The sequence below is a fragment of the Balaenoptera ricei genome, chromosome 3 (genome assembly GCF_028023285.1).
Source record: "Balaenoptera ricei isolate mBalRic1 chromosome 3, mBalRic1.hap2, whole genome shotgun sequence".
Classification (NCBI taxonomy): Eukaryota; Metazoa; Chordata; class Mammalia; order Artiodactyla; family Balaenopteridae; genus Balaenoptera; species Balaenoptera ricei.
The window spans coordinates 28,467,654-28,493,390 of NC_082641.1; the positions used below are offsets into that span (position 1 = coordinate 28,467,654).

A 25,737-nucleotide genomic window follows, 5' to 3' on the forward strand; every position below is an offset into this window, starting at 1 on the left:
GGTATATGCCCAGTAGTGGGATTGCTGGGTCATATGGTAGTTCTACTTTTAGTTTTTTAAAGAACCTCCATACTGTTCTCCATAGCGGCTGTATCAATTTACATTCCCACCAACAGGGCAGGAGGTTCCCTTTTCTCCACACCCTCTCCAGCATTTATTGTTTGTAGAGTTTTTTGATGATGGCCATTCTGACTGGTGTGAGGTAATAATACCTCAATGTAGTTTTGATTCGCATTTCTCTAATAATTAGTGATGTTGAGCATCTTTTCATGTGTTTGTTGGCCATCTGTATGTCTTCTTCAGAGAAATGTCTATTTAGATCTTCCACCCATTTTTTGATTGGGTTGTTTGTTTTATTGATATTGAGCTTCATGAGCTGTTTGTATATTTTGATGTTGTTTTAACCCATATGCTTGGAAAGAGTTCTATAGCCTCCACTATGGAAATGGTAGTTCTGATTTAGATTTTAAGTCATTAACAATTTAGACAGCACCTAAAGAAAGTAAAATGGCCTGGAGGAAAACAAACCTTACATGAATTCATACCTGATTTTACAAGATGGGCATGGGGGCATGTTTACTGTGATGGCTGGCTGGCTGAGAAGAATCTAGGCATTGAATGGCTTATTTTCAAAGCATTTTAGAGGGTACAGGGGTCAGGGTGGGTGGTTGTCTTTTTTAAATCAAGGAATTTCTTGCAGCTGCTCTTTCCTATTGTTTCTATATGAGTTAAGCATGACTCTGCCTTCGAGAGAAACTTGTAATTACCTTTTGTTGCCTTGATAATTTTTGGTGAGTGGAATTCATTTTTATTTACATCCATTGTCAGTTAACCATTAGTCATCATCTCTTCAGTGTGAGATTTCAGTGTAAAAAATACCAGATATGCATTTAACCCAATTTTGAGGATTGACAATTATCTTCAACTGTCTTATTGCTGGGCAGTGCAATGTATATATAATTTAAAAATAACCAATAGAGACTTCCCTGGTGGTCCAGTGGTTAAGACTCTGCAATTCCACTGCAGGGGGTACGGGTTCAATCCCTGGTTAGGGAACTAAGATCCTGCATGCCGTGTGGTACGGCCAAAGACAAAAACAAAACAATAACACTAGGCATGGTCAACCAAGACCGTGTTCCTGCCTCAATTATATAAAAACCATCACAGCTTAGAAGGATTCTATACTCTCAGCATTTTAAAAACATGGTACCAAAGAATGTGATGAAATGACATGAAAGGAAGTGTCCCAAATTGACCCCTTGGTCTAGAACAGGGTGCTTCTCATGAAAAGATGCTCATCACCGCTAATTATTAGAGAAATACAAATCAAAACTACAATGAGGTACCTATAGATTATCATACTAAGTGAAGTAATTCAGAAAGAGAAAGACAAATACCATATATCACTTATATGTGGATTCTGAAATACGACACCAATGAACCCATCTATGAAACAGAAACAGATTCAAAGACACAGAGAACAGACTTGTGGTTGCCAAGGGGGAGGGAAGGATTAGGAGTTTGGGATTAGCAGACACAAACTAGTATATATAGAATGGATAAACAACAAGGTCCTACTGCATAGCACAGGGAACTATATTCAATATCCTGTGATAAACCATGATGGTAAAGAATATGAAAAAGAATATGTAAATGTATAACTGAATCACTGCTGTACAGCAGAAATTAATGCAGCATTGTAAATCAACTATACTTCAATTAAATAAAAAAAAATAGAACAGGGTGCTTCTCAAACTTTAACATGCATCCAAATCACCTGGGAATCTTGTTTAAATGCAGATTCTGATTCAGTAGGTCTGGGGTGAGGCCTGAGATCCTGCATTTCTAACAAGCTCCCAGGTGATGCCCATGCAGCTAGTCCAGGCACCACACTGAGTAGCAAGAGTCTGGAAGGCTAAAACTTAATAATACCTCTGAAAATGAGCCCTAGGTAGCTCTGTTTGGAGGTTCAAGTAAGGTCAATGATAGCCAGCCTCAAATGCAAGTTGGTCAGGAAGAAGTTGCATGGGATCATCAGACCTGAAGCATTTTCCCCTCAGTGCACTGTGTTCAGGATTTCCAGCCCACACTTCTCTCCTGACCTCTGCACCTGTGTAAAAACCAATCACAGACCACTCCTACCTAAATGATTTATCTGCTCAACAAACATGTCCCAAACAGAATGCATTACCTTTCCCCATTCCCAAACCCACTCCTGGGCTTCGTCTCTCACAGAATGTTAGCTTCATCTACTCAGCTGCCCAAGTCGGAAATCTGGGCTTTGTTCTCCCTCCTCTTTCCCCGGCACAAAGTCCTGTCTGGTGTCTCTTTTAAGTAGCTCTTGAATCCACTCACTTCTCTCTATCTGCGCTTCTGCTGCCTTAGTTCATGCCACGTACATCTCCTGCTTGGGGTGCAGTGGTAGTCTCCGAACTGGTTCCTTTCTCTATCTTCCACAGTGCAGCTTGCGTGACTTTCTTATCATCACTCCCCTGTTTGGAATACTTCAATGGCTCCCTTCTGCCCTAGGGATAAAGTCCAAACTCATCAGCGTTGCTTCATGAGGCTCTTTATCCTCTAGCTGCAGCTTACCCCTCTAGCCCTACTGTTTCCTAACTCCCCTTGAGCTGTGTACTGAATTTAGACCTATATGCCATGACATCATCTTCTTCCTGCTTACTGCAGACATTGAAAGCTGCTCCTGGAACCTCTCCCCTGACCTCTCTACTCATCCTTCACTTTCTCTGGAGGCCTTCCCTCCTCTCTCCAGTTTACATATGATGCCCTTCCTAAGTGCTGTCATAACACCCTTACCGCCCTGATCAGTATCTCACTGGTTGGTGATTTTGTTCCTTGTTTGACATTATGTTTAACACAAAGTAAGCGCCCAGCAAATATCTGTTAAATAAATACATGATTTGTAAATAAACAATCCTTAGGGAAACTCTTCTCAGGATATTAACTCTGACAGCAGTCTCTGTTGAATGCCAGCCCTCAGTGCTTGGAAGGAGGTGAGAAGCAGATTAATAAACAGCAGGATTCACTACCTCTCATCCTTAAGAATCTTTGGAAGAAGACTACCACTGGTAGAGAGCCTTAAACACCTGCAAATCCACTTTCCCTGGGTAGCTGTTGGCCAATGGCTGAAAGGTGTGGGTGTGTGAACTCTCAGCTCATTGGCCTCAAGAGCAGACAACTCTGAGATATAACTTTCACCCTGGAGCTTCCCTGTGGGAGCAGGCTGAAGCTAGGAATGTGCCTGAGATGGCAACCCGGCTGTGCTTCCTCCCTTTTCTGACTTGTTTCCCTCTCCCTTAGCTATCTTCCCTGGCAGCACTTCCTTAATGAATCCCTTGCACACAAGTTTGCACCTCAGAGTCTGTTTCTACGGAACCTGACCTCAGACAGCAGTGCAAGATTGATAGAAAGGTCCATTCAGTACTTGACTGGGTTCCTGAGAAAGGCTAGAGCATTTCTCAGAAATCTTTGAAAAAATAGAAGTGATTCTCATTTGTGTGGGATGAAGTCAGTGTAAACGTGCTTTGAGACAGGAAAATGGATGAGATAATCCCTCAAGGAAATAATGTCGAACTTCACGGAATCCGACAGATGGCTCCCAGGGGAGCTGGCTGGCCTCTTCAGCATTAAGATTCTTAGCTCTGTAAAAGGGGGCTAAAACTACCCACAAATCAAGTCATGCAGGACAACTTATTTATGAAAAGCTCTGTCCCCCTGAGCAAATCCATTCACCTACCAGCGTTCTTCCTGCAGGCCTGCTGGTTGCATTTTTGGAATTCTGGGGGTCTGGGTTCGTGATCACACAGGCATCGGTCCTGGTCTTCAGTTTTATTGTTCTCTGAGGCAACACAATGGACAGTCCTCTTCTGAAAGCCACCTCCACAGGATGCAGTGCACTGGAAGAGAGGGGCACAGGGAGAGAGTCAGAATTCTCCCCCAGGATCACCAGGCGAACTCCAGCATAACTGCTTTAACCCCAAGGTTGTTAAATAGGGGCAAGCCTCCATCACCACAAGGCTTTTTTTGAAGGAGTCATAGAATAAAGGCACTGATAATTTGGAGATGTGAATTTAGGAAGAGTTTATATTACAGATTGTGTGAACTGAATTCGGCTTAATTTACAATTGGGTTCTCTGAAGAATGTGGACAGAGGTTGAACTGCAAGCAAAATAGAAAAAAAATTTCATATCTGGACTCTGGTGCCTCAGCAATCCAGTTTCTCTGAACTGGTTTTGATTTGGGGCTGGGAGTCAGATGTGAGGAGAGGGGACAGAGCTACGAGGAAAGCTGAGAGAGGATCAAAAGGGAAGAGGGAGAGGAAAAGCAAGGTGGAATGGAGAGGGAATTTGCAACGGACCTAGCTGTACCATGTGTGGCCTCAAGCCACCTAACAGACAAGATTCATGTAATGTCATGATGTGGCTTCCTGGAAGCAGAAGGGAGAGTCTCTGGCCTGGGAAACCATCCTGGGGATGTAAGAAAATGTGTCTGAATTTATTATATATACATACACTCTTAAAAAATTTTTTTTTATTGTGGTAAAATATATAAAACATAAAATGTACTACTTTAACCATTTTTTCACTCTGCAGTTCAGTGCCTTAAATACATTCACATTGTTCTGTAATCATTACCACCATCCATCTCTAGGAGTTTTTCATCTCTCCAAACTGAAACTCTGTACCCCCAGCCCACCCTGCCCCAGTCCCTGGCAACCACCATTCTATTTTTTGTCTATTTGACTATTTGAGGTACCTCATATAAGTAGAATCATACAATATTTGTCCTTTTGTGACTTGCTTCTTTCAATTAGCATAATGTCTCCAGGTTTCCTCCATGTTATAGCATGTGTCAGAATTTCCTCTTTAAGGTGGGATAATATTCCATTGTATGTAGATACCACATTTTCTTTACCCTTTCATCTGTTGATGGACATTGGGTTGCTTCCACCTTTTGGCTATAGTGACCCACATATACTCTTATGGTTTACATTCTATTTCATGTTTTACTACTTTTTGCCTCATCTGGCTTATATAATCAAAATCTCCCAGAGGGCAGAAACCAGTTCCTCTTTCTTTGTTCTGCATGGTAAGTAGGTGAGTGCTAAACGCAGCCTGACCATTCAGTAAATACCCATTGATTGGCCGAAAAAGACTGCTGCATGGTAAATTCTGGAAAAATCTCCAGGCCCTAAATATCCCATTTGCCATTTGAAATATTATTGGTCAACAAGATTACTAGACTTACAAAAATATCCACACTGGACACCACTGAAACTCAGAATACTGTTACCAAACACTGTTTCCCATAAAACTCCAATGTGGGATAAGAGGAGAAACATCAAATTCTTCTTAACATCCTCTGCTTTATTTTACTCTACTCTTCATAAAGCCTAGAGCAAGGCGATCAGCATGGAACTTTATGTCTGTTTTATAAAGTCAGAAATTACTCTGATTAAACCTAAAGGTAATTTTATTCAGTGAATTCACATCAAATTTTCCATGGATATGGACAAGAGAAAAGTAAGAAAATAACTACTCAACTGATCCTGAGTAAATAAAAGTGTGCAACAGAGGACAGAGGGAAGAACAAGGGAAATTAATCAAGCCAGAATATGATAAAGGGTACTGGAGGCACTGGGCCAGAATTCAGGAGACTTGGGCTTTTTCACTCACTACACATTGTCCTGGATCTCATTCAACCTCTCTTTTTCTTCCTCTGTAAAACAAGGTTGTTACAGGCAAGAATATACAATGGAGAAAAGACAGCTTCTTCAATAAGTGGTGCTGGGAAAACTGGACAGCTACAAATAAAAGAATGAAATTAGAATACTCCGTAACACCTTGCACAAAAACTCGAAATAGATTGAAGACCTAGATGTAAGACTGGATACTATAAAACTCTTAGAGGAAAACATAGGCAGAACACACTTTGACATAAATCCCTGCAATATCTTTTTGTATCTACCTCCTAGAGTAATGAAGATAAAGACAAAAATAAACAAATGGTACCTAATCAAACTTAAAAGTTTTTGCACAGCAAAGGAAACCATACACAAAACAAAAGACAACACATAGAATGGGAGAAAATAATTTGCAAACAATGCAACTGACAAGGGATTAATCTCCAAAATATACAAACAGCTCATGCAGCTCAATATCAAAACAACAAACAACCCCAATCCAAAAATGGGCAGAAGACGTAAATAGACGTTTCTTCAACAAAGACATACAGATGGCCCAAAAAACACATGAAAAGATGCTCAACATCACTAATTATTAGAGAAATGCAAATCAAAACTACAGTGAGGTATCACCTCATACCAGTCAGAATGGCCATGATCAAAAAATCTATAAACAATAAATGCTGGAGAGGGTGTGGAGAAAAGGGAACCCTCTTGCACTATTGGTGGGAATGTAAATTGATACAGCCACTATGGAGAACAGTATGGAGGTTCCTTAAAAAACTAAAAATAGAACTACCATATGACCCAGCAATCCCACTACTGGGCATATAACCAGAGAAAACCATAATTCAAACAGACACATGAACCCCAGTGTTCACTGCAGCACTATTTACAATAGCCAGGTCCTGGAAGCAACCTAAATGTCCATCAACAGACGAATGGATAAAGAAGATGTGGTATATATATACGATGGAATATTACTCAGCCATAAAAAAGGAACGAAATTGGGTCGTTTGTAGAGACATGGTTGGACCTAGAGACTGTCATACAGAGTGAAGTAAGTCAGAAAGAGAAAAACAAATATTAATGCATATATGTGGAATCTAGAAAAATGGTACAAACTGGTTTGCAAGGCAGAAATAGAGACACAGATGTAGAGAGCAAACATATGGGCACCAAGGGGGGAAAGGGCAGGTGGGGACAATTGGGAGATTGGGATTGACATATATACACTAATATGTATAAAATAGATAACTAATGAGAACCTGCTGTATAGCACAGGGAACTCCACTTCGCTGTACATTAGAAACTAACACAACACTGTAAAACAACTATGCCCCAATTAAAAAAAAAAAAGATTAGGTACATATATACAATGGAATATTACTAAGCCATGAAAAAGAACGAAATAATGCCACATGGATGGACCTAGAGATTATCATACTAAGTGAAGTAAGTCAGACAGAGAAAGACAAATATCATGATATCACATGTGGAATCTAAAAACGTGATACAAATGAACTTATTTATGAAACAGAAACAGACTCACAGTCTTTGAAAACAAACTTATGGTTACCAAAGGGGAAAGGTTGGGGGGAGGGATAAATTAGGAGCTTGGGAGTAACATATACACACTACTATATATAAAATAGATAGTCAACAAGGACCCACAGGGAACTGTACTCAATATTCTGTAATAACCTATATGGGAAAAGAATCTGAAAAAGAATGGATATATGTGTATGTATAACTGAATCACTTTGCTGGACACCTGAAACTAACACAACATTGTAAATCAATTATACTCCAATATAAAACAAAAATTAAATTAAAAAAACAAAACAAACAAAAAAGATGGAAGAGCTAATTCCAAGCCAAGCACAAAAATAAGCAGAGAGGTCACTGCCCGTGCATTTATTAGCTAATTTAAATAACTTGTGATGGAGAAGATGTATGAATTTGTGTTGTATTAAATTAGAGGATTAAGCAGGAAGCATGGTTACTGATTTGGGTTTTGTTAATTGTGGTAATGCTGTGAGTTTGGGGTTTTAGAGACAAGGTAACTCTCTTAATGCTCAGTTCCACTTCTTTGTATCCAATAAAAATAAGGGATCTTTGTGCAGAACTGAGCACCCAAAATAGGGATGGGGCTTAGTTGGGGCTTAGCTCTAAGCTAAGATTGCTGAGCAACTGAATTGATCGCACCCTACACTGAACTCTGCACTATCCTCTCTCAGTCCTGGATGCTTCTCTTCAGCTTAAACTGGCCTGTTTGGAAAAGTTGATTCCCAGGGCTCAGCAGATGATCAGCAAAGACTCTCTGTGAGAACCTATAAAATAGACACATAAATTCTGGACTCTGTTAGTGCTATCACTCAACCAACATAGATCAAATGAAGAAACCATTTGATGATTTAAAACTGGTACAAACTAATGCAAGCATCTCAACTGAATAATTTTCTTTTTTTAAAAAAATAAATTTATTTATTTATTTATTTAATTTTGGCTGCATTGGGTCTTTGCTGTGTGCAGGCTTTCTCTAGTTGCGGTGAACAGGGGCTACTCTTTGCTGCGGTGTGCGGGCTTCTCACTGTGGTGGCTTCTCTTGTTGTGGAGCATGGGCTCTAGGCACGTGGGCTTCAGTAGTTGTGGCGCACGGGCTCAGTAGTTGTGGCTCGTGGGCTGTAGAGTGCAGGCTCAGTAGTTGTGGTGCACAAGCTTAGTTGCTCCGTGGCATGTGGGCTCTTCCCGGACCAGGGCTCGAACCCGTGTCCCCTGCGTTGGCAGGCAGATTCTTAACCACTGTGCCACCAGGGAAGTCCTTTAATAATTTTCTTGCACTTACTATTAATATATGTCAGGCACTGTAAGTACATAGGCAATATCCTTGAGTTCAATTCTTGGAACAATCATGTAAAATAAGGTTTGTTTTCGGGTGTTGTAGAATCAGATATTCCTCTCCTCTGACTTTTTTCCTTTTTTCATAGCATTTAATGAAGGACATGGAGACACATGTCCTTCAGTTTTGGAAAATTTTTCTTATATTAATTCTTTGATAATTTCCTCACTTCTATTCCATCTCCATCCTCCCTTTTTTATATTATTTTTTTTTTAATTTTTGAATTTTAGTTTATTTATTTTTTTATACAGCAGGTTCTTATTAGTCATCAATTTTATACACATCAGTGTATGCATGTCAATCCCATCCATCCTCCCTTTCTGAAATCTTATTATTTTGATGTTGTACCTGCTGGCTTGATCCTCTAATTTCCTTATCTTTTATCTCATTTTGTCTTTGTCCTCATTTTCTTGAGAGATTTCTTCACATTATTTTCACAATCTTATGTTTGAATTTTCACTTTTGCTACTCTAAAAATTTCTAAATTCTCCTTATATTCTCCTTATATGCTTTTTATATACCTTTAATAAGAAGCTAGCTCATGGATATAGTCTCTTATTTCTCTAAAGAGACTAATTATATATACTTTATGAGGAGTTCTTGCATTTCTTTCATGGTCTCTATTCCTTGGAGTTCCTTTTGTTCTGTTCATTTTGTTATTTTGTTCTTGGTGTGATAGGTTTTCTCAAATGTCCAGAAATCCTACGCTATCTATGTATATTTAAGATGAGGCACCAATGATCTGACTGGATGTTCCATGGGTGGCAGGTGTTGAGACATGGCTTTATATAAGGTGAGCAGGAAGAGGTCTCTTATGTAGTTTTTTCCTCTTGAGGCTAAGCTGGCCCCCTGCCTTTGTGGAGCTCAGTCGGGGAGGGGGATATCACACTATTTACTGTGTATATTTTCATCACTTAATCACTGGTGAGACAATTAATCCTTTTGCCCTGATCAACTATGCCTGATTACAAGGTATCAGAGAGAAGACCTCCAGGCTATGGTTGGGATGTAGGAAAATTTCTAAAGATCCAACTGCTTCTCTTACAAACTTTCAACCAACTCCCATTTTCCCTTACCCTCACCTCTGCCTTCAGATGTACCTGGAAATCTCTGCTATAGACAGTTTTTAGCTTTCTCTGACATGCTACTAAGTCAATTGTAAGTTTGGGTATCTACTTTTTTTTAGAAAATAAAAACTTAATTTTTTCAGATTTATAAGATAGTTCCCATTACATATAACATTATGGTCAAGGACTCTACAGCCACAAATGCCCGCAGTCACATAAATATATCCAATCAATGCCTTTTCCTGCTAAATGAGGCATCTGAAGTCCAGAGGGTCATGTTTTGAGTAGAAGTCGTCCTTAATGGGATGGCTCCCATCAGTGCATTAGGAACTAGCCAAGCAACCTTGCTTGCTAGAGCTGTCTGACTCAGAGGAGAGGAACGGACAGATGGCCTGCTGATCAGAGGTGGGACAGAACTAGACTTTCTCTCGTGGTTTAAGATATTTCAAAATCTCAGAATTTAGATTTGGTTTCTACAGCGTATTTGGGGAGTTCCAACTTTTGGATGAAAAAGGAAAACAATTTAGTGGTAAGAAATAGAAGACTGTTTAAGAGGGGTCCTAACTGCCCCCTTCCTGCAGGAGTGAGGAGAGGATGGCCCCAAGCTCACCGGCCCTTGGCTTAGACCATCGTTCTCCCAGGAAGAGGGAGAGCGTGGCTCCGCCCCTCGACTCCTCTCCCCCATGGTTCAGTGGCACTGACACCCATTCAAGGTAGTGAACATCTAGAAGTTCCATATGCTGCAGCTGGAGTTTGCCAATCAGATTCTGCTTGGAGCTTTAATGTGAACAAGTTTGTGTAAACTGCAAACAAGCCGTGGCACAAGTCTCCTGGGGCACTAGCTTTGCTCCCCCAACTTGCAGAGCAGAAGACAGGAATACCCCAAACCAAATAAAAGCCCAAATAGGCATCTAAATCTGGAGCAGACATTCATTCTCCTGGACACCACCAGCTGCCCCAGGTGATGCTAAGGCACAGTCAGTTTTACATTAGAAAGTAAAGCCACCTCAAACCCAGGACATAGCTGGCTATCTACTTCTATCTTCCAAAAGTGTATTGACCCCATCCCTTTGTGTTGTCTCCTGTCCTCTTCTCTGTCTTTGTGGGTTTGTGCCACTTTGAGCTGTTTTTTTTCTTCTTCTGGCTGTTTAATGGAGTTTGGGGAACAGAAGCAAATGTATATATCCGATCCATCCATATGTCTTACTTGAACTCTGGTAACTTCTCCTTTTCGCTTAATAATAGGTAATGAGGTCAAGGACAATCCTAAAGGCTGGCTTGGTAGGTGGAGCCACCTCCATTGCCCCCTATTCTTTGATATGCACAACTGATGAATTAGTAGTACATGGTTCTTCCAAGGAAACTTTAACTCATCTCCACCTCCAAGGGACTGCTACTTCTACCTCCCTCTAAGGAAATTCTGTACTTCTGCTGTTGGAAATTTTTACATCTCAGAAATACAGGTCTACCTCATTCTTAAAAGGGCAGTACTATAATAAATTAATAAATTAACCAGTTCCTCCATCAATGGACATTTAGATTATTTTCAGGAATTGCTATTATAACAAGATGGCAATGAGCATTCTTTATAGTCATCTAGGATTACATCTGGTGGTATATCTGTGGGTTAAATTATTAAAGGTAGAATTACTGGGTCAGATAGTCTGTGGATTTTAAGTTTCTCACTGATTTTAATACTTTCTATTCTAACTTCATACAGATGATTATAACCAAAGAAATGCGCTGGAAATCTGGGTAAAGAAAAACCACACAAAATTTCACAATTTACAACCTCAGTGTTACCTAACACTGACATTACCTGAATGTCAATATGAGGAGCAGCCTGCATTCTTACAGGAAAATGGGAATGTTTTTGACAATTTCCTCTTCTCAGTGTGTACCCTGAGAGCTTCTGTTTCACACATCATTACTATTGTCATATTTACTGGGATATCATCATCATTCTTGCCAGAAAGAAAACTGCATTATCCAAATTTCCTTTACAACGAATGATAAGGTACTAGAGCCTCAGGGAGTTGACAGTGACACTTAAAAATGTTTATCTGTAGTTTTTAATCTATAGGATTTTGTGCCCCTGAATGGGCCAAAATTTATAGCATTTTCATGACAGTTCAAAGTATATCAAATTTTCTTTTCTGATGGTCACATTTGATTTGATTAGTGATGCTTATTATTGTTACACAGGGCTCCAGGGTATTTATGAAAAGCCTAATCCTGAAACACATCTTTATCTGTTGAGGACAATTTTTTCAGGTTGTGAAATCAAAGATGGATGAGGAAAGTTGGTTTTAGAAATAACTGAACCTCCAATAAATAGGAAATAAAGTATATTTCCAAGGGAGATATTGTAAGATGCTTAAATATAAATTAAATTTTCTTCACATGAAAAATAATACAACTGTATGACATTGTTTTCTGTTGTTCACATGACCCATGGGGGTAGGGTGAAAACTGGTCCTGGACCTGGCAGACAGCTTAGTAGAATGTATAACCAGAAGCTTGCCCAGACGCCAGAATCTCATTTGGCAATTCATCATGAGTCAGAATTAGATGCCAATGAATATAGGGCATTCATAGAAAATACTATGGGTTCTGTCTAAGGGAATGGTTGATGTCATTCTTCATTGTCTACTAGGCATTTTTTAAGCTATAAAAATAGTAAAATATGTAATTTTTATTTGTTGTAGGCTAACTGATTAATGTACAATATTCCTTTAGCAATAACGAGTCATCTTGTTCTTCCTGGACTTGAGTGGGAAGAGACCAATACAACCTTGAGTTGGATGCACCAGCAGGAGCCTTTTTTAAGAGTACATGCCACGGGACTTTCCTGGTGGTGCAGTGGTTAAGAATCCGCTTGCCAATGCAGGGGACAGGGGTTCGAGCCCTGGTCCGGGAAGATCTCACATGCTGCGGAGCAATTAAGCCCGTGTGCCACAACTACTGAGCCTGCGCTCTAGAGCCCGTGAGCCACAACTGCTGAGCCTGAATGCCACAACTACTGAAGCCTGTGCACCTAGAGCCTGTGCTCCACAACAAGAGAAGCCACCACAATGAGAAGCCCGCACACCACAACGAAGAATAGCCCCCGCTAGCCGCAACTAGAGAAAGCCTGCGCGCAGCAACGAAGACCCAACGCAGCCAAAAAAAAAAAAAAAAAAAAAGTACAGGCCAGCATTCAAATTGATCATCGCTATGCAGGTATAACTACACAACTATAACAATGACAACTGTTAAGAACATAGCAACCTAAAAATATCTTGGGACATTATGTTTGGTAAAATACTGCATTAGCCTCTGTTATCATTATAACCATCAAAATATACTTAACACAAGGACAAGTTACTTTAAAAAATATTAATAGTTGAGGGGTTAGTGTATCAGATCCTCTTGACTCACCCGTCTCCCAGCTGTTGGCCTTTGATGGGCCCCAGCTGAGGTGGCAACCAGCTGCATGGAAGCACAACTCCTTGGCCTGAACCTCATGCATGCTCTTGCTGTGTGCCTCTTACCCTGACAATGGATTTTCTTGTTGCCAATGAGACGTGAGACACAGTGGGACCTGCCCACACATAAATAACCCAGGACAATGGGGGATGCTACCCATCTAAGGGGAGACTTTTTACACAATCCTGGGAGATAGGAGCCGGTAGATAATCTCCTCTCTTCCTGCCTCTGGACAAACTGCTCCAAGAGACAGTAGTTCAAACAGCTTTTAAAAGATCTTCTTTTGAGAGCAGGCAATCAGTTGCTCTTGACACCAAGCAGTGGTCAGTTAGGAAAAATGGTCAGCCTGGTAATGCACCACCTCATACTTGATTCTCCTCCTTCCCTGCCTCCTTCCTCTTTTCTATCACTCCTGCTTCCCTGACATTGTATTTCCTTATAAAGTATTAAATTTTGCCTCAGCTTTATTTTCTAGAGAACCTAGGATACAATAAGTCAGAGTGATGGAAGAATCTGTCTATGGAAGACTTTTTTTATTTTCAGTGTCACTGATAGTTTTATTTCTACAATAAACTTTGTAAGAATCATAAATCTTTCTCTCATTTACAATTTAACTATTTCATTTGTCCTTCCATCAAACATGCTGGCCATCTAGAAAACTGATAATCTGCAGGTTGACAAGAGACGTGGAATTCACTAAATCATGCTAAGCCTCAAGCTTCAGGGCACATGCAACTCCTATTTGCTCTGCAAAAGGCCAGAGGATCCAAGATGTTAGGACCCCAAATCACTTTTCCTTAGGCTTTGTGCCTCTGGGCTAGTTTTAGGTATTTGATCTTTTCTCTTTTGAAAGTATTTGATCTTTTTCTCTTCTGAACTCAGGACAGTTAACACTGACCACCATGTCAGCCATGGGTTAAGTTTTAGCAGACTTAGAGGTATTAGAGAGCAGAAAAGTAAAATACAGAACTGAAATATATAGAAACACACTTTAAATCAATGGATACATTAAACATTTACAGGGATTATATATGACTTTTAAAATCAAAAGAAAACAAATGCTATTTTAAAAAAATAAACGAAAGAGATTATAACTGACTCTTACCAGGTCCCAGTTTCCAGTGGCCCAGTGACAGCAAGGGTGCCCACTGCAGGGTGCAATGGATGTGGGCCTTTTCGTCCAGTCACACAGGCCTCCTGGACAAATCACTCCTCTCTTCTGAACTCCGCCTCCACATGACCTGGAACACTGGTCCACAACAGGGACAAAGTCAGGTAAAAATCACATGGTGTCATTTTCAGAGATAAAGGGTAGGGACGTGTCTTTTTTCACTGTATCTTCAGTGCCTGACACTGCACCTGGCAGATGTGAATATTCAGTAGATGCTGAATAAATGTTTACTTTATTTAGAAAAAATACTTGACAGTTCATCTCTAGTTCCACACCCTGTATGTCAACACATTGCCCCCTAATTATTTAGTAAGAGGGTTCTTTTTTCCTTTTTCAGTTTGGAAATAGAAAAATGAATGTTTCAAGTAAGTCTGGAACAAGCATTTTTTTTTTTTTACTATGACATATTATTAAGTTACAAAGATATACATGTATATAGTATAAAATATAACCTATCTTTAGGGCAGAAATTCCCATGATTACTGAATATTTCAAGTGGGGATTAAAAAATCAGTTTGGTAATCACTGGTCCAGCATTACTTGAGACAAGGCCTAGCTTATTGCAGTACATCACAAAGTTGGTAGCAACAATTAGGCCCAGCTGTATTAACTCCAAATCTAGGTAGCTTCGTCTAATCACCGAAACATGTTCCTAGTGTCTGTCTGAATTCACAATCATCTGTATTTAGATGTTTTTCATCAAAGTATGCTAGAATAAAGAATTTAGATTGCCAAAACAGCTATTATTAATTTTTAAATAAAGAACTCAAGAAAAGACAGAAAAACTCAATAGAATTATATTTTCTTTAAATGCTTTTACTATTATTTTTGCTGTGTACACTGTTATTAAGAATATGAGTATCTCTATTGGAATCTGGAACATTTGCACCAGGTTCCTTACAATGACCACTCTGTCATTTCAAATGACAAAGGTGAAACAAGCCCCAGGACTCAGCCCTTCCACCAGCAGGTGAGTTCCAGACCCAGATCCCACAGGGCCCACTGCCACCTGCACTGGAACCTTGCCCCACCCACCAGTGGGCCAACAATAGCTCCAAGATCCCCAGACCATGCAGCTAGCCATGTTATGAGCTGGCCCTTCCCATCAGCATGCCAGCAGCCACCAGATGAGGCAGGGCCTAGGAATCAACCAGATCAGGAAAAACCCCACCTACCAGAGCTCCTACAGTAGTCGGTCCCATCACAGTAGAAGGGCCCATGCAGCCCACATAGGGGGCACCCCTAGAGCACACAGCTCTAGTGACCAGAGGTGAGTGTGCTGCTGCCCCACTGGACATATCGTACATAAGGCCACTTCTGTAAGACCGGGAAATGTAACCAACCTACCTAACAGATAGAAATACACACAGAGAATTAGGCAAAATTAGGAGTCAGAGGGATATGTTCCAAATGAAGGAACAAAACAAAATCTCAGAAAAAGAACTAAATGAAGTGGAGGTAAGCAATCTACCTCGTAAAGAGTTCAAGGTAAAGATCATAAAAATGCTCAGCAAACTCAGGGGAAGAATAAATGAATAAGGTGAGAATTTCAACAAAGAGTTAGAAAATATAAAGAAGGACCAGACAGAGATAAAGAATACAATAACTGAGATATAAAGTACATTAGAAAAAATCAACAGTAGATTAGATGATACAGAGGAACATATCAGTGACCTGGAAGAGTAGTGGAAATCACCTAAGCTGAACAGAAAAAAGAAAGAATTTTTAAAAATGAGGATAGTTTAAGAAACCTCTGAGAAATGCAAATCAAAACTACAATGAGGTATCACCTCACACCAGTCAGAATAGCCATCATCAAAAAATCTACAAACAGTAAATGCTTGAGAGGATGTGGAGAAAAGGGAACCCTCTTGCACTGTTGGTGGGAATGTAAATTGATACAGCCACTATGGAGAACAGTATGGAGGTTCTTTAAAAAACTAAAAATAGAACTACCATACGACCCAGCAATTCCACTACTGGGCATATACCCTGAGAAAACCATAATTCAAAAAGAGTCATGGACCACAATGTTCCTTGCAGCTCTCTTTACAATAGCCAGGATAAGGAAGCAACCTAAGTGTCCATCGACAGATGAATGGATAAAGAAGATGTGGCACATATATACAATGGAATATTACTCAGCCATAAAAAGAAACGAAATTGAGTTATTTGTAGTGAGGTGGATGGACCTAGAGTCTGTCATACAGAGTGAAGTAAGTCAAAGAGAAAAATAAATACCGTATGCTAACACATATATATGGAATCTAAAAAAAAAAAAAAATGGTTCCAAAGAACCTGGGGCAGGACAGGAATAAAGATGCAGACGTAGAGAATGGACTTGAGGACATGGGGAGGGAGAAGGGTAAGATGGGATGATGTGAGAGAGTGGCATGGACTTATAAATACTACCAAATGTAAAATAGATAGCTAGTGGGAAGCAGCTGCATAGCACAGGGAGATCAGCTCGGTGCTTTGTGACCACCTAGAGGGGTGGGATAGGGAGGGTGGGAGGGAGACGCAAGAGGGAGGAGATATGGGGATATATGTGTATGTACAGATGATTCACTTTGTTATAAAGCAGAAACTAACACACCATTGTAAAGCAATTATACTCCAATAAAGATCTTAAATAAAAAAAAGGAAAATTACAGACCAATATCACTGATCAACATAGATGCAAAAATTCCCAACAAAATATTAGAAAAAAATATCTAATGATACATTAAAAGGATCATACACCATGATCCAGTGGGATTTATCCCAGGGATAAAAGGATTGTTTTTGATTCAAAATCAATCAATGTGATACACCACATTAACAAACTGAATAAAAATAATCATGATCACATCAATAGATGCAGAAAAAGCTTTTCACAAAATTCAACACCGATTTATAATAAAAACTCTCAACAAAGTGGGTACAGGGAACATACCTCAACATAATAAAGGCCGTATATGACAAACCTATAGCGAACATCATACTCAACAGTAAAAAGCTGTAACCGGGCTTCCCTGGTGGTGCAGTGGTTGAGAATCCGCCTGCCAATGCAGGGGACATGGGTTTGAGCCCTGGTCTGGGAAGACCCCACATGCTGTGGAGCAACTGGGCCCGTGAGCCACAACTACTGAGCCTGCGCGTCTGGAGCCTGTGCTCCGCAACAAGAGAGGCCGCGATAGTGAGAGGCCCGCACACCGCGATGAAGAGTGGCCCCCGCTTGCTGCAACTAGAGAAAGCCCTCGCACAGAAATGAAGACCCAACACAGCCAAAAACAAATAAATAAATAAATAAATTTATAAAAAATAAAAAAACAAAGTAAAAAGTTTATTCTAAAAGAAAAGCTGTAACCATTTCCCCTAAGATCAGGAATAAGACAAGGATGCCCACTCTTGTCACTTTTATTCAACATAGTATTGGAAGTCCTAGCCACAACAATCAGACAAGAAAATAAGAGGAATCCATATTGGAAAGGAAGAAGTAAAACTGTCACTGTTTGCAGATGACATGATACTATACATAGAAAATCTTAAAGATGCCACCAAAAAACTACTAGAGCTCATCAATGAATTTGATAAAGTTGCAGGATATAAAATAAATATACAGAAATCTGTTGCATTTCTGTAACTAAAAATGAACTAGCAGGAAGAGAAATTAAGGAACAATCCAATTTACAACTGTATCAAAAAGAATAAAATAACAAGGAATAAATCTAACCAAGGAGGTAAAAGACTTGTACTTGGAAAACTATAAGACACTGATGAAAGCAACTGAAGATGACACAAACAACTGGAAAGATACACCGTGCTCATGGGTTGGAAGAATTAATACAGTTAAAATGACTATACTACCTAAGGAAATCTACAGATTCAGTGCAATCCCTATCAAAATACCAATGACATTTTTCACAGAACTAGAACAAATAATTCTTAAATTTGTATGGAAACACAAAAGACCTCGAATAGGCAAAACAATCCTGAGAAAGAAGAAAGGTGGAGGTGTCACATGCCCTGATTTCCAACTATACTACAAGGCTATGGTAATCAAAACAGTATGGTACTGGCACCAAAACAGACACATAGTTCTATGTAACAGGATAGAGAGCCCAGAAATAAACCCATACTTATATGGTCAACTAATCTATGACAAAGGTGGCAAGAATATACAATGGGGACTAGACAGCCTCTTCAGGAAAAGGTGTTGGAAAAACTGGACTACTTTTTCACACCATATACAAAAATAAACTCAAAATGGATTAAAGACTTAAATGTAAGACCTGAAACTATATATATATATATATATATATATATATATATATATATATGTGTGTGTGTGTGTGTGTGTGTGTGTGTGTGTGTGTGTGTGTGTGTGTTTGATCTGTCTCTTCAGGCAATGGAAAGAAAAGCAAAAATAAACAAATGGGACTACATCAAACTAAAAAGCTTTTGCACAGTGAAGTAAAATATCAACAAAATGAAAAGGCTGCCTACTGAATGGGAGAAGCTATTTGCAAACAATATATTTGATAAGGGGTTAATATATAAAATATACAAAGAACTCATACAAGTCAACATCAAAAAACATACAACCTGATTAAAAAATGGGCAGAGGACCCAAATAGAAATTTTTCCAAAGAAGACATACAGATGGCAAACAGCAATGTGAAAAGATGCTCAGCATCAACAATCATCAGGGAAATGCAAACCAAAACCACAATAAGTTATCACCTCACAGCTGTCAGAATGGCTAGCATCAAAAAAGACAACAAATAACAAATCTTGGCCAGGATGTGGAGAAAAGGGAATCCCTGTGCCCTGTTGGTGGGAATTGAAATTGGGGTAGTCATTATGGAAAACTGTATGGAGGTTCCTCCAAGAATTAAAAATAGAACTGCCATATGATCCAGCAATTTCACTCTTGGGTATTTACTGAAGAAAACAAACACCAATTCAAAGAGATATATGCACCTCAATGTTCACTGCAACATTATTTATAAAAGAAGATATGGAAGCAATGTAAGTGTCCATTGATAGATGAATGGATAAAGAAGACGTGGTGTGTACATGTACACACACACACACACACACACACAAAACGGAATACTAGTCAGCCATAAAAAATAAAATCTTACCACCTAGGACAACATGGATGGATCTAGAAGTGAAATAAGTCAGACAAAGAAAGACAAATACCACATGATCTCACTTACATGTGGAATGTAAAAACAAAACAAACAGACAAAACAAAATGAAAACAGACACATAGATACAGAGAACAAATTCTGGTGTTTGCCAGAAGGTAGAGGTGTGGGGTATGGGGGAAAATAGGTGAAGAGGATTAAGAGGTACAAACCTCCTGATGTATAATAAATACGTCATGGGGATGTAATATACAACATAAGGAATATAATCAATAATATTGAAATAACTTATTATGGGGACAGATGGTTACTAGAGTTGTGATGATCATTTCATAATGTATGCAAATGTCAAAGCATCATATAGTACACCTGAAATTTACATATTATTGTATGTCAACTATATTTAAGTTAAAAAAAGAGTCATCAAGACCTGAATTTAGGGTGGATTATTAAGAACAAATAAAATAAACAACCACCACTACAACAACAAAATTAAACTTTTCACACTGCCAAGATACATACCCTGCTAGTATCTTTGCTATGCTTGTTATGGGCTAAATTGTGTTCCCCCCAAATTTGTATTTTGAATTCCTAATCCCCCAGTACCTCAGAATGTGATGTATTTGGAGGAAGAGTCTTTAAACAGGTAATGAAGGTAAAATTATGTCATTAGGGAGGGCCCTAACCCATTATGACTGGTGTACTTATAGGAAGAGGAGATTAGGACACAGACACACACGGAGGGAAAACGACAGAAGACAAAGGAGAAGACAGCCATCTACAAACCAAGGAGAGAGGCCTCTGAAGAAACCAATCCTGCCAACACCTTGATCTCAGACTTTTAGCCTCTAGAACTGTGAGAAAAAAATATTTTTGTTGTTTAAGCCAAAAGGCAATAACAGAAACAAAAACAGTGGTGAAACAAGACTTAAAGAAAGGAGACTGATAAAGAAAATTCTGGGGATAAGAGGAGGGGAAAAATATCAGAAGATGCTAAATCGTTCAGTATGTCAAACGGAAGGAATTCTGGTCTAGAAACCAAAATGTAAAATGTAGATGTTTTTATTCTGATTAGTTCTGATAGCCCTAATGGAGAGCATACTTCTACAATGCAATTTTGTTCATCTCCTATTAAAACAGGATTCAGCCTTCCTTCCCCATTACATAAAGCTTTAGAATTAAATTTGTCCATCTTTGGAATAGTGATGTTGGTAGGTTTTCTAAGGGTCTGATGAACTGGCTGTAATGCTCACAAAATAAATTTGAGATGACAGGTTGGATTCCTGAAGGGATATAATTCTAAAACATGTCAAGTTTTTGCTCACTAGAATAATTTTCTAAGTTGTATTGTCTCATTTTCCTGAGATTTCTAAGAGGAAAGTAGATAATTCACCAAGAATCTTTGAAGAATGCTTTTGAGTACTTGAAAAGTACTTTGAAAGATCTTAGTAGTTTGAAAAATCTTAATTATGACATGGTAACAACAACAAAACAATTATGATTGCCAATATCATACCTATCACGACAGGCACTACATGTGTGATGGTAACCATAGAAAACAGGGAAATTATATACAATTAACATTTTCTGCTCAATAAAAGAACTAATCTATTGTTTTCACGGTATTCCAACATGGATCTTTTCCCACTTATTCACTGTTTTTAACCCTATATGAGGAGGGAAGGAGAGGAATTCCACACTTGGGATCCTGTTGCATACCTACATTTGTGCATATAGATCCAGGGCCACCTGGCCAAGTAACCTCCAGGAAAGGGGGGATAAAGAAGGTATAAACTAGTGGTTCTTAAAGTGTGGTCCCCAAAGCAGCAACTTCAGCATCTCTGGGTACTTGTTAGAAATGCAAAACTTCAGGCCCTACCCCAGACCTCTGAACTGGACACTGTGGGCGTGGGGTCCAGACATCAGTGTGCTGACAAACCCTCCAGGTGATGCTGAAACATGCTAAAGTTTGCTAAAGCTTGAGAACCAGTGGAGACATTTCTACAGTTGAAATGCATCTTCCATTGCAAGTAGTCTGGGCTGGCTGACATTCACTGCAAGGCCCCAGAACATTCCCACAAAGGCATCCATTAGATAGTATGTACAGACAAAGCAGCATCATGATGGCTCAGGGAAAGCACCCAAAGGTGCCCAGTCCCTAAACAGTCCCTCAACATTCCCAGGGAAATGTTCAACCAACTTCAACATTTTCTGTCTTTACTGCTCCTTCAGAGGGAAGTCTTCCAACTTTGTGGTTTGCTCAGAACAGAGCAATTTAGAAAGGAGGGTGTTGGGAGGCCTTCAGGAAACAGGCTCATGATTGGGCTCCCAGAAGCTACTGAGGAAGCATATAGAATACATCTTTTTCACAACCAGAGAGCATATATGATTGCTCATCTTGGATAACTTGCAAATGCAATTTCTCTGACAAGGTAATCTAAGCGCCTCTGCAAATTCCAGGATTCTGGAAGCTGTCACCAGGCCCAGCAAACATGGAGGCCTAAGTTCAGAGCATGGGAGTAGTAGGTACTTTATGTCCCCCAGAGCTGGACAGGGAAGGAAGCGGAAGAGGGGACAGTGGTGGTTTTTGCCCCAGAAAACACCAGGTATGGGCCCAGGGCCTCAGGAATCAACATGGCTGCTTGACCCAGCAGACAGTAAGAAACTTGAGGGGGCTCAGTCTTCCAGGGTTGAACACTAATTCTGTATCCTACACTTGTGGTTCTCTATCTTCTCTTCCTTGGCATGTGGTAAGTTTCCCCCCAAATACTTATTGACTCACTCTTTCTCCTCAGTTCGCTCTTCGCTCCATGTCCACTGGACTAAATTCTACAGTAGAAAGAGTACAGGCATCAGAGTCAGCCTTAAGCTTGAATTTAATACTCCACCATTTATTTTCTAGTTGTGTGACCTCATGTACGCTTCTTAACCTCTGAGTCTCAATTTCTTCACCTATAAAACGGAATTAATAAGGCCTACCATCCAGGTTATTGTGATAATTAAAACAAGTATTATAGGTAAATTGTCCAGTGTATGGACACACTCAAAACATGCTGCATTCTTTCTTTCCCTCTTCTTTCCACCATGCATGGGTATAGTTGGGAGTATTTTTTTTTTTTTTTTAGCTATTGAGGCCAATAGGCAAATGAAATCATTATATCTCACCAAGGAAGAGTAACTTGTTTTCATGTACTGAAGTAGGACAAAGACGCAGCAGAGCCTCAGCCCTCACAAAACAGGACGGACACACACACACACCCTTCTTTTTATTTGTGTAAACGAGGATCTGGGTATTTAACTGAGAGGTGGAACTCTGAAATTAAATACTGTGTGTGGAAAGGATCTGACCATTGCCCCCAGCCCCACTGCAGAAGCCTAAGAGGGGCATGTGATGCTCTGTCCTAAATGCCTCTCATCACAGTGGTACACGTACATCTCCCCAGAGGGACCCCAATTCCCCAGTATATCCATTGAGACTAGGTTGTAATAAACCATTGAGCAGTCACAGTTTAAAGCACACAACATAGCCTTCAAGTTGTTGGACCTGCCCAGCCTCCCCACCTGTCACCTAGCAGGACCCTATGGGGCTTTCCCAGAACAGCTTCGCCCCCTCACCCCAGCATGTTCTCCACCTGCCTCTTGTCTATAGAAACACTTTAGCCTCCTAGGCCTTCCCCGATCTCCAAAGAGTAAATTTAATCATCGAGGTGAGAAAACTCAGAAAGGAAAACAGTCAAGCGAGACAAAATAATAACAGTTTAGCTATTAAACAAAGTCAAGGACCTTTAGTTCCTCCTCAAGGACTACAGATAATATTCTGAGTCACATCTTTTGAGCTGTTTTGCAGAGACTGAAATACCCACCAGGTGGAAGAAGTTAACTGTATGGTGCCCACAAGCACGTAGACCTCAGACGGGTTGGAACCAGAAGGTTCGTGATGCTGATGATGTTGACTCGCCATCACCGCACCACCAACCAATTGGAAGAATGTCCACAAGCTGATCACAACCTCCCTCCCTCACCCTGTCTTTAAAGACCTTTCCCTGAAGGCCTTTGATGAGTTCAAGCCTTTTAAGCACTAGCTGCCCTGGACTCCTTGCTCGGCGCCCTGCAATAAACACTGCACTTTCCTTCACCACAATCTCGTGTCAGTAGATCGGCTTTACTGTGTATGGACAAGTGACCCAAGTGTGGTTCAGTAACACACCCAGTGGAAGGTGGCTGAATGGAGGCCTGGCGCTGGCTTGATACACATGTGGTCTTCCCCAACATCTAGACTCACAAGGTAACACAGAGATTCTTGGTTGCCAGGTTGTCCGGATGGGGTACTAGGTGCCGTACCTGGCTCCAAGGCTCCACCTGCCACTCCTCGCAGGGCTCCAGGTTACAGCTCATGCTCAGTGGAGGAGGAGGGCCAGCCAGGAACTGGCAGTGAAATGGCCTCAGGCTCCGGTGGTCCCGGCTGTCCACACACTGAATCTCCCGGATCTGGAAGCCCCCGCTGCAGTTTCTGGAGCACTGTATGGAGAGTGAGAGAAAAGGGGATAACTGAGTCCTTGGCATCAGACCGTCCACGCCCGGATTCCCAGGGATTTCACAATGCATCACGAAGTTCCAGGCTTCCAGTCACGAAGAGGGGTTAGTAAACTGTCTCCCTCAGAAAGGGAGTCACTTGAGCAGCTCCACAAGAGGGGCCTCCCAATGTCAGAAAATGCAGGTGTGGAAGGGTGAGAACCGGGTGAAAAGTCCAGTTCTGTCACTCACTCATCGTGAGCCCTTGGGCGAGTTGCAGAAACGTTCTGAGCCTCAGCTGTCATATCTGTAAACTGGGATAGTAACCGTTACCTATGGGGCTGTAGCGAAGATTACAGCCGCGGGGGTGGGCTTGGGGTGAGGCTGGAGCAGCATCCTCAGTGGGCGGCCGTTCCCTAAGATGCCTGTGTTCATTCGAGGCAAACGGAACCGCTGTTGGGGGAGTTCTCTGCAAAGCTACAGCCAACTGTCCCTCAGAATCCTGCTGAAAACCCCTTTTCTCCCTGAGTCTGAATGCAGGATGAGTTACCTTGTTTCAAGGAAAGGGCCTCTATAAGGAAAATAAGCTGAATAACTGCTCAATGGTTTGATTCAGGGAGTGGGCCAACCCTATCCTTGCCCCTACTGCCAGGCTTCCCCCTACAGCACCATCGCCCACCATCCTTCCTTCTATAGCCTCCATCACCGAGGGTTTTCTCAGCGCGTGCCTGCAGCAAGCCCTTACAGAGGCCCCTCTCACGCCCCCTACCCTGTGCCTGTACCTTGAGCAGCGGCCCCTGCACCCTGCTCTCAGTAAAGGGCACTGTTCACCCGCAGCCTGCTGATTTCCTTAAGATCATGATAAACACGGCTGAGCCCGGGTCACCTAAAACCAGAGTCTATGTGGCCTATTCTGGAGGACTTCTTTGGTTCACTCTCTGACCTCTTGGATTCTGGAAGCTTCTCCATCCCCCACCTAGTTAGATTTTACTTAATCATAACTTGAGCTTCCAAGACTTGGTCTACAGTCTGTGTAGAAATCTAGTGCCATCAGTTTCCCTTCAGCTCATCTTGCCTGTGCATCCTAGTCTCTCAAGGCCAGTCCTGGCCTGTCCTGTCACTGCCCACACTCAGGTGGGGACCCGAAGTAGGTGGCATGGAGCCTGACCCCTGTGCTCCTCAGCCCCTCTCCCCCAGATTCTCCGTGGATTAACAATATGTCCTGTGGTCCTTGTGTCCCGAGTCTTCCTTCCTCCACCCTTCGCATTACTTGCTACTGCCCTTCCTTTAAATTAGCGTAAATGTCACCTTCTCTGTGAGGCCTTCCTTGAATACCTTCTCCAAAGGATACCTATCCCACTTGTTATTTATCTCAGATCCTTCTTTGTTTCCATCAAAAGAACTTGAAATGTGAAACAACTTTTATTTATTCTGTCCATCCTTTCTATTAAACTATCACTGCCCTGAAGTTGGAAGCCTAACTGCCCTGGTCACCATTATGTCTTGAGCATCTAGCATGGGGCCAGGAGCAGCACAGATGTTCCCCACGGCTTGCTGAATGAATATATGAATTCTGAGAAAAGAGCAACTGGGGGCTCCCAGTGGACTAAAGAGATCTGTGGTCACTGTGGTCGCTATAAAGAGCATCCTTCTTCACCCTCTCAATCCTTCCACTGATGATTTCATTACAGTCTTGGCTGAGAAAATGCACCACCACAAAGGTGTGCCCATTGCTGTAAGGTATATGTTCATCTGGCCCCCTCTCTACATGGTAAAAT

At 40.9% G+C, this 25,737-nt stretch overlaps 1 protein-coding gene across 2 annotated transcripts in view; it reads right to left on the minus strand.

The window, feature by feature from the left end:
* The window catches only part of ADAMTS12 (ADAM metallopeptidase with thrombospondin type 1 motif 12), a 387,476-nt gene that overhangs the window by 21,172 nt on the left and 340,567 nt on the right, over positions 1–25,737 (minus strand). For both annotated transcript variants that reach the window (XM_059916187.1, XM_059916186.1), the window contains 3 exons: positions 23,789–23,965; positions 14,244–14,387; positions 3,755–3,914 (listed from right to left, as the gene is read on the minus strand). In XM_059916187.1, coding sequence (XP_059772170.1) covers positions 3,755–3,914; positions 14,244–14,387; positions 23,789–23,965 — 481 coding nt within the window. The remainder of the gene's footprint in view (positions 1–3,754; positions 3,915–14,243; positions 14,388–23,788; positions 23,966–25,737) is intronic.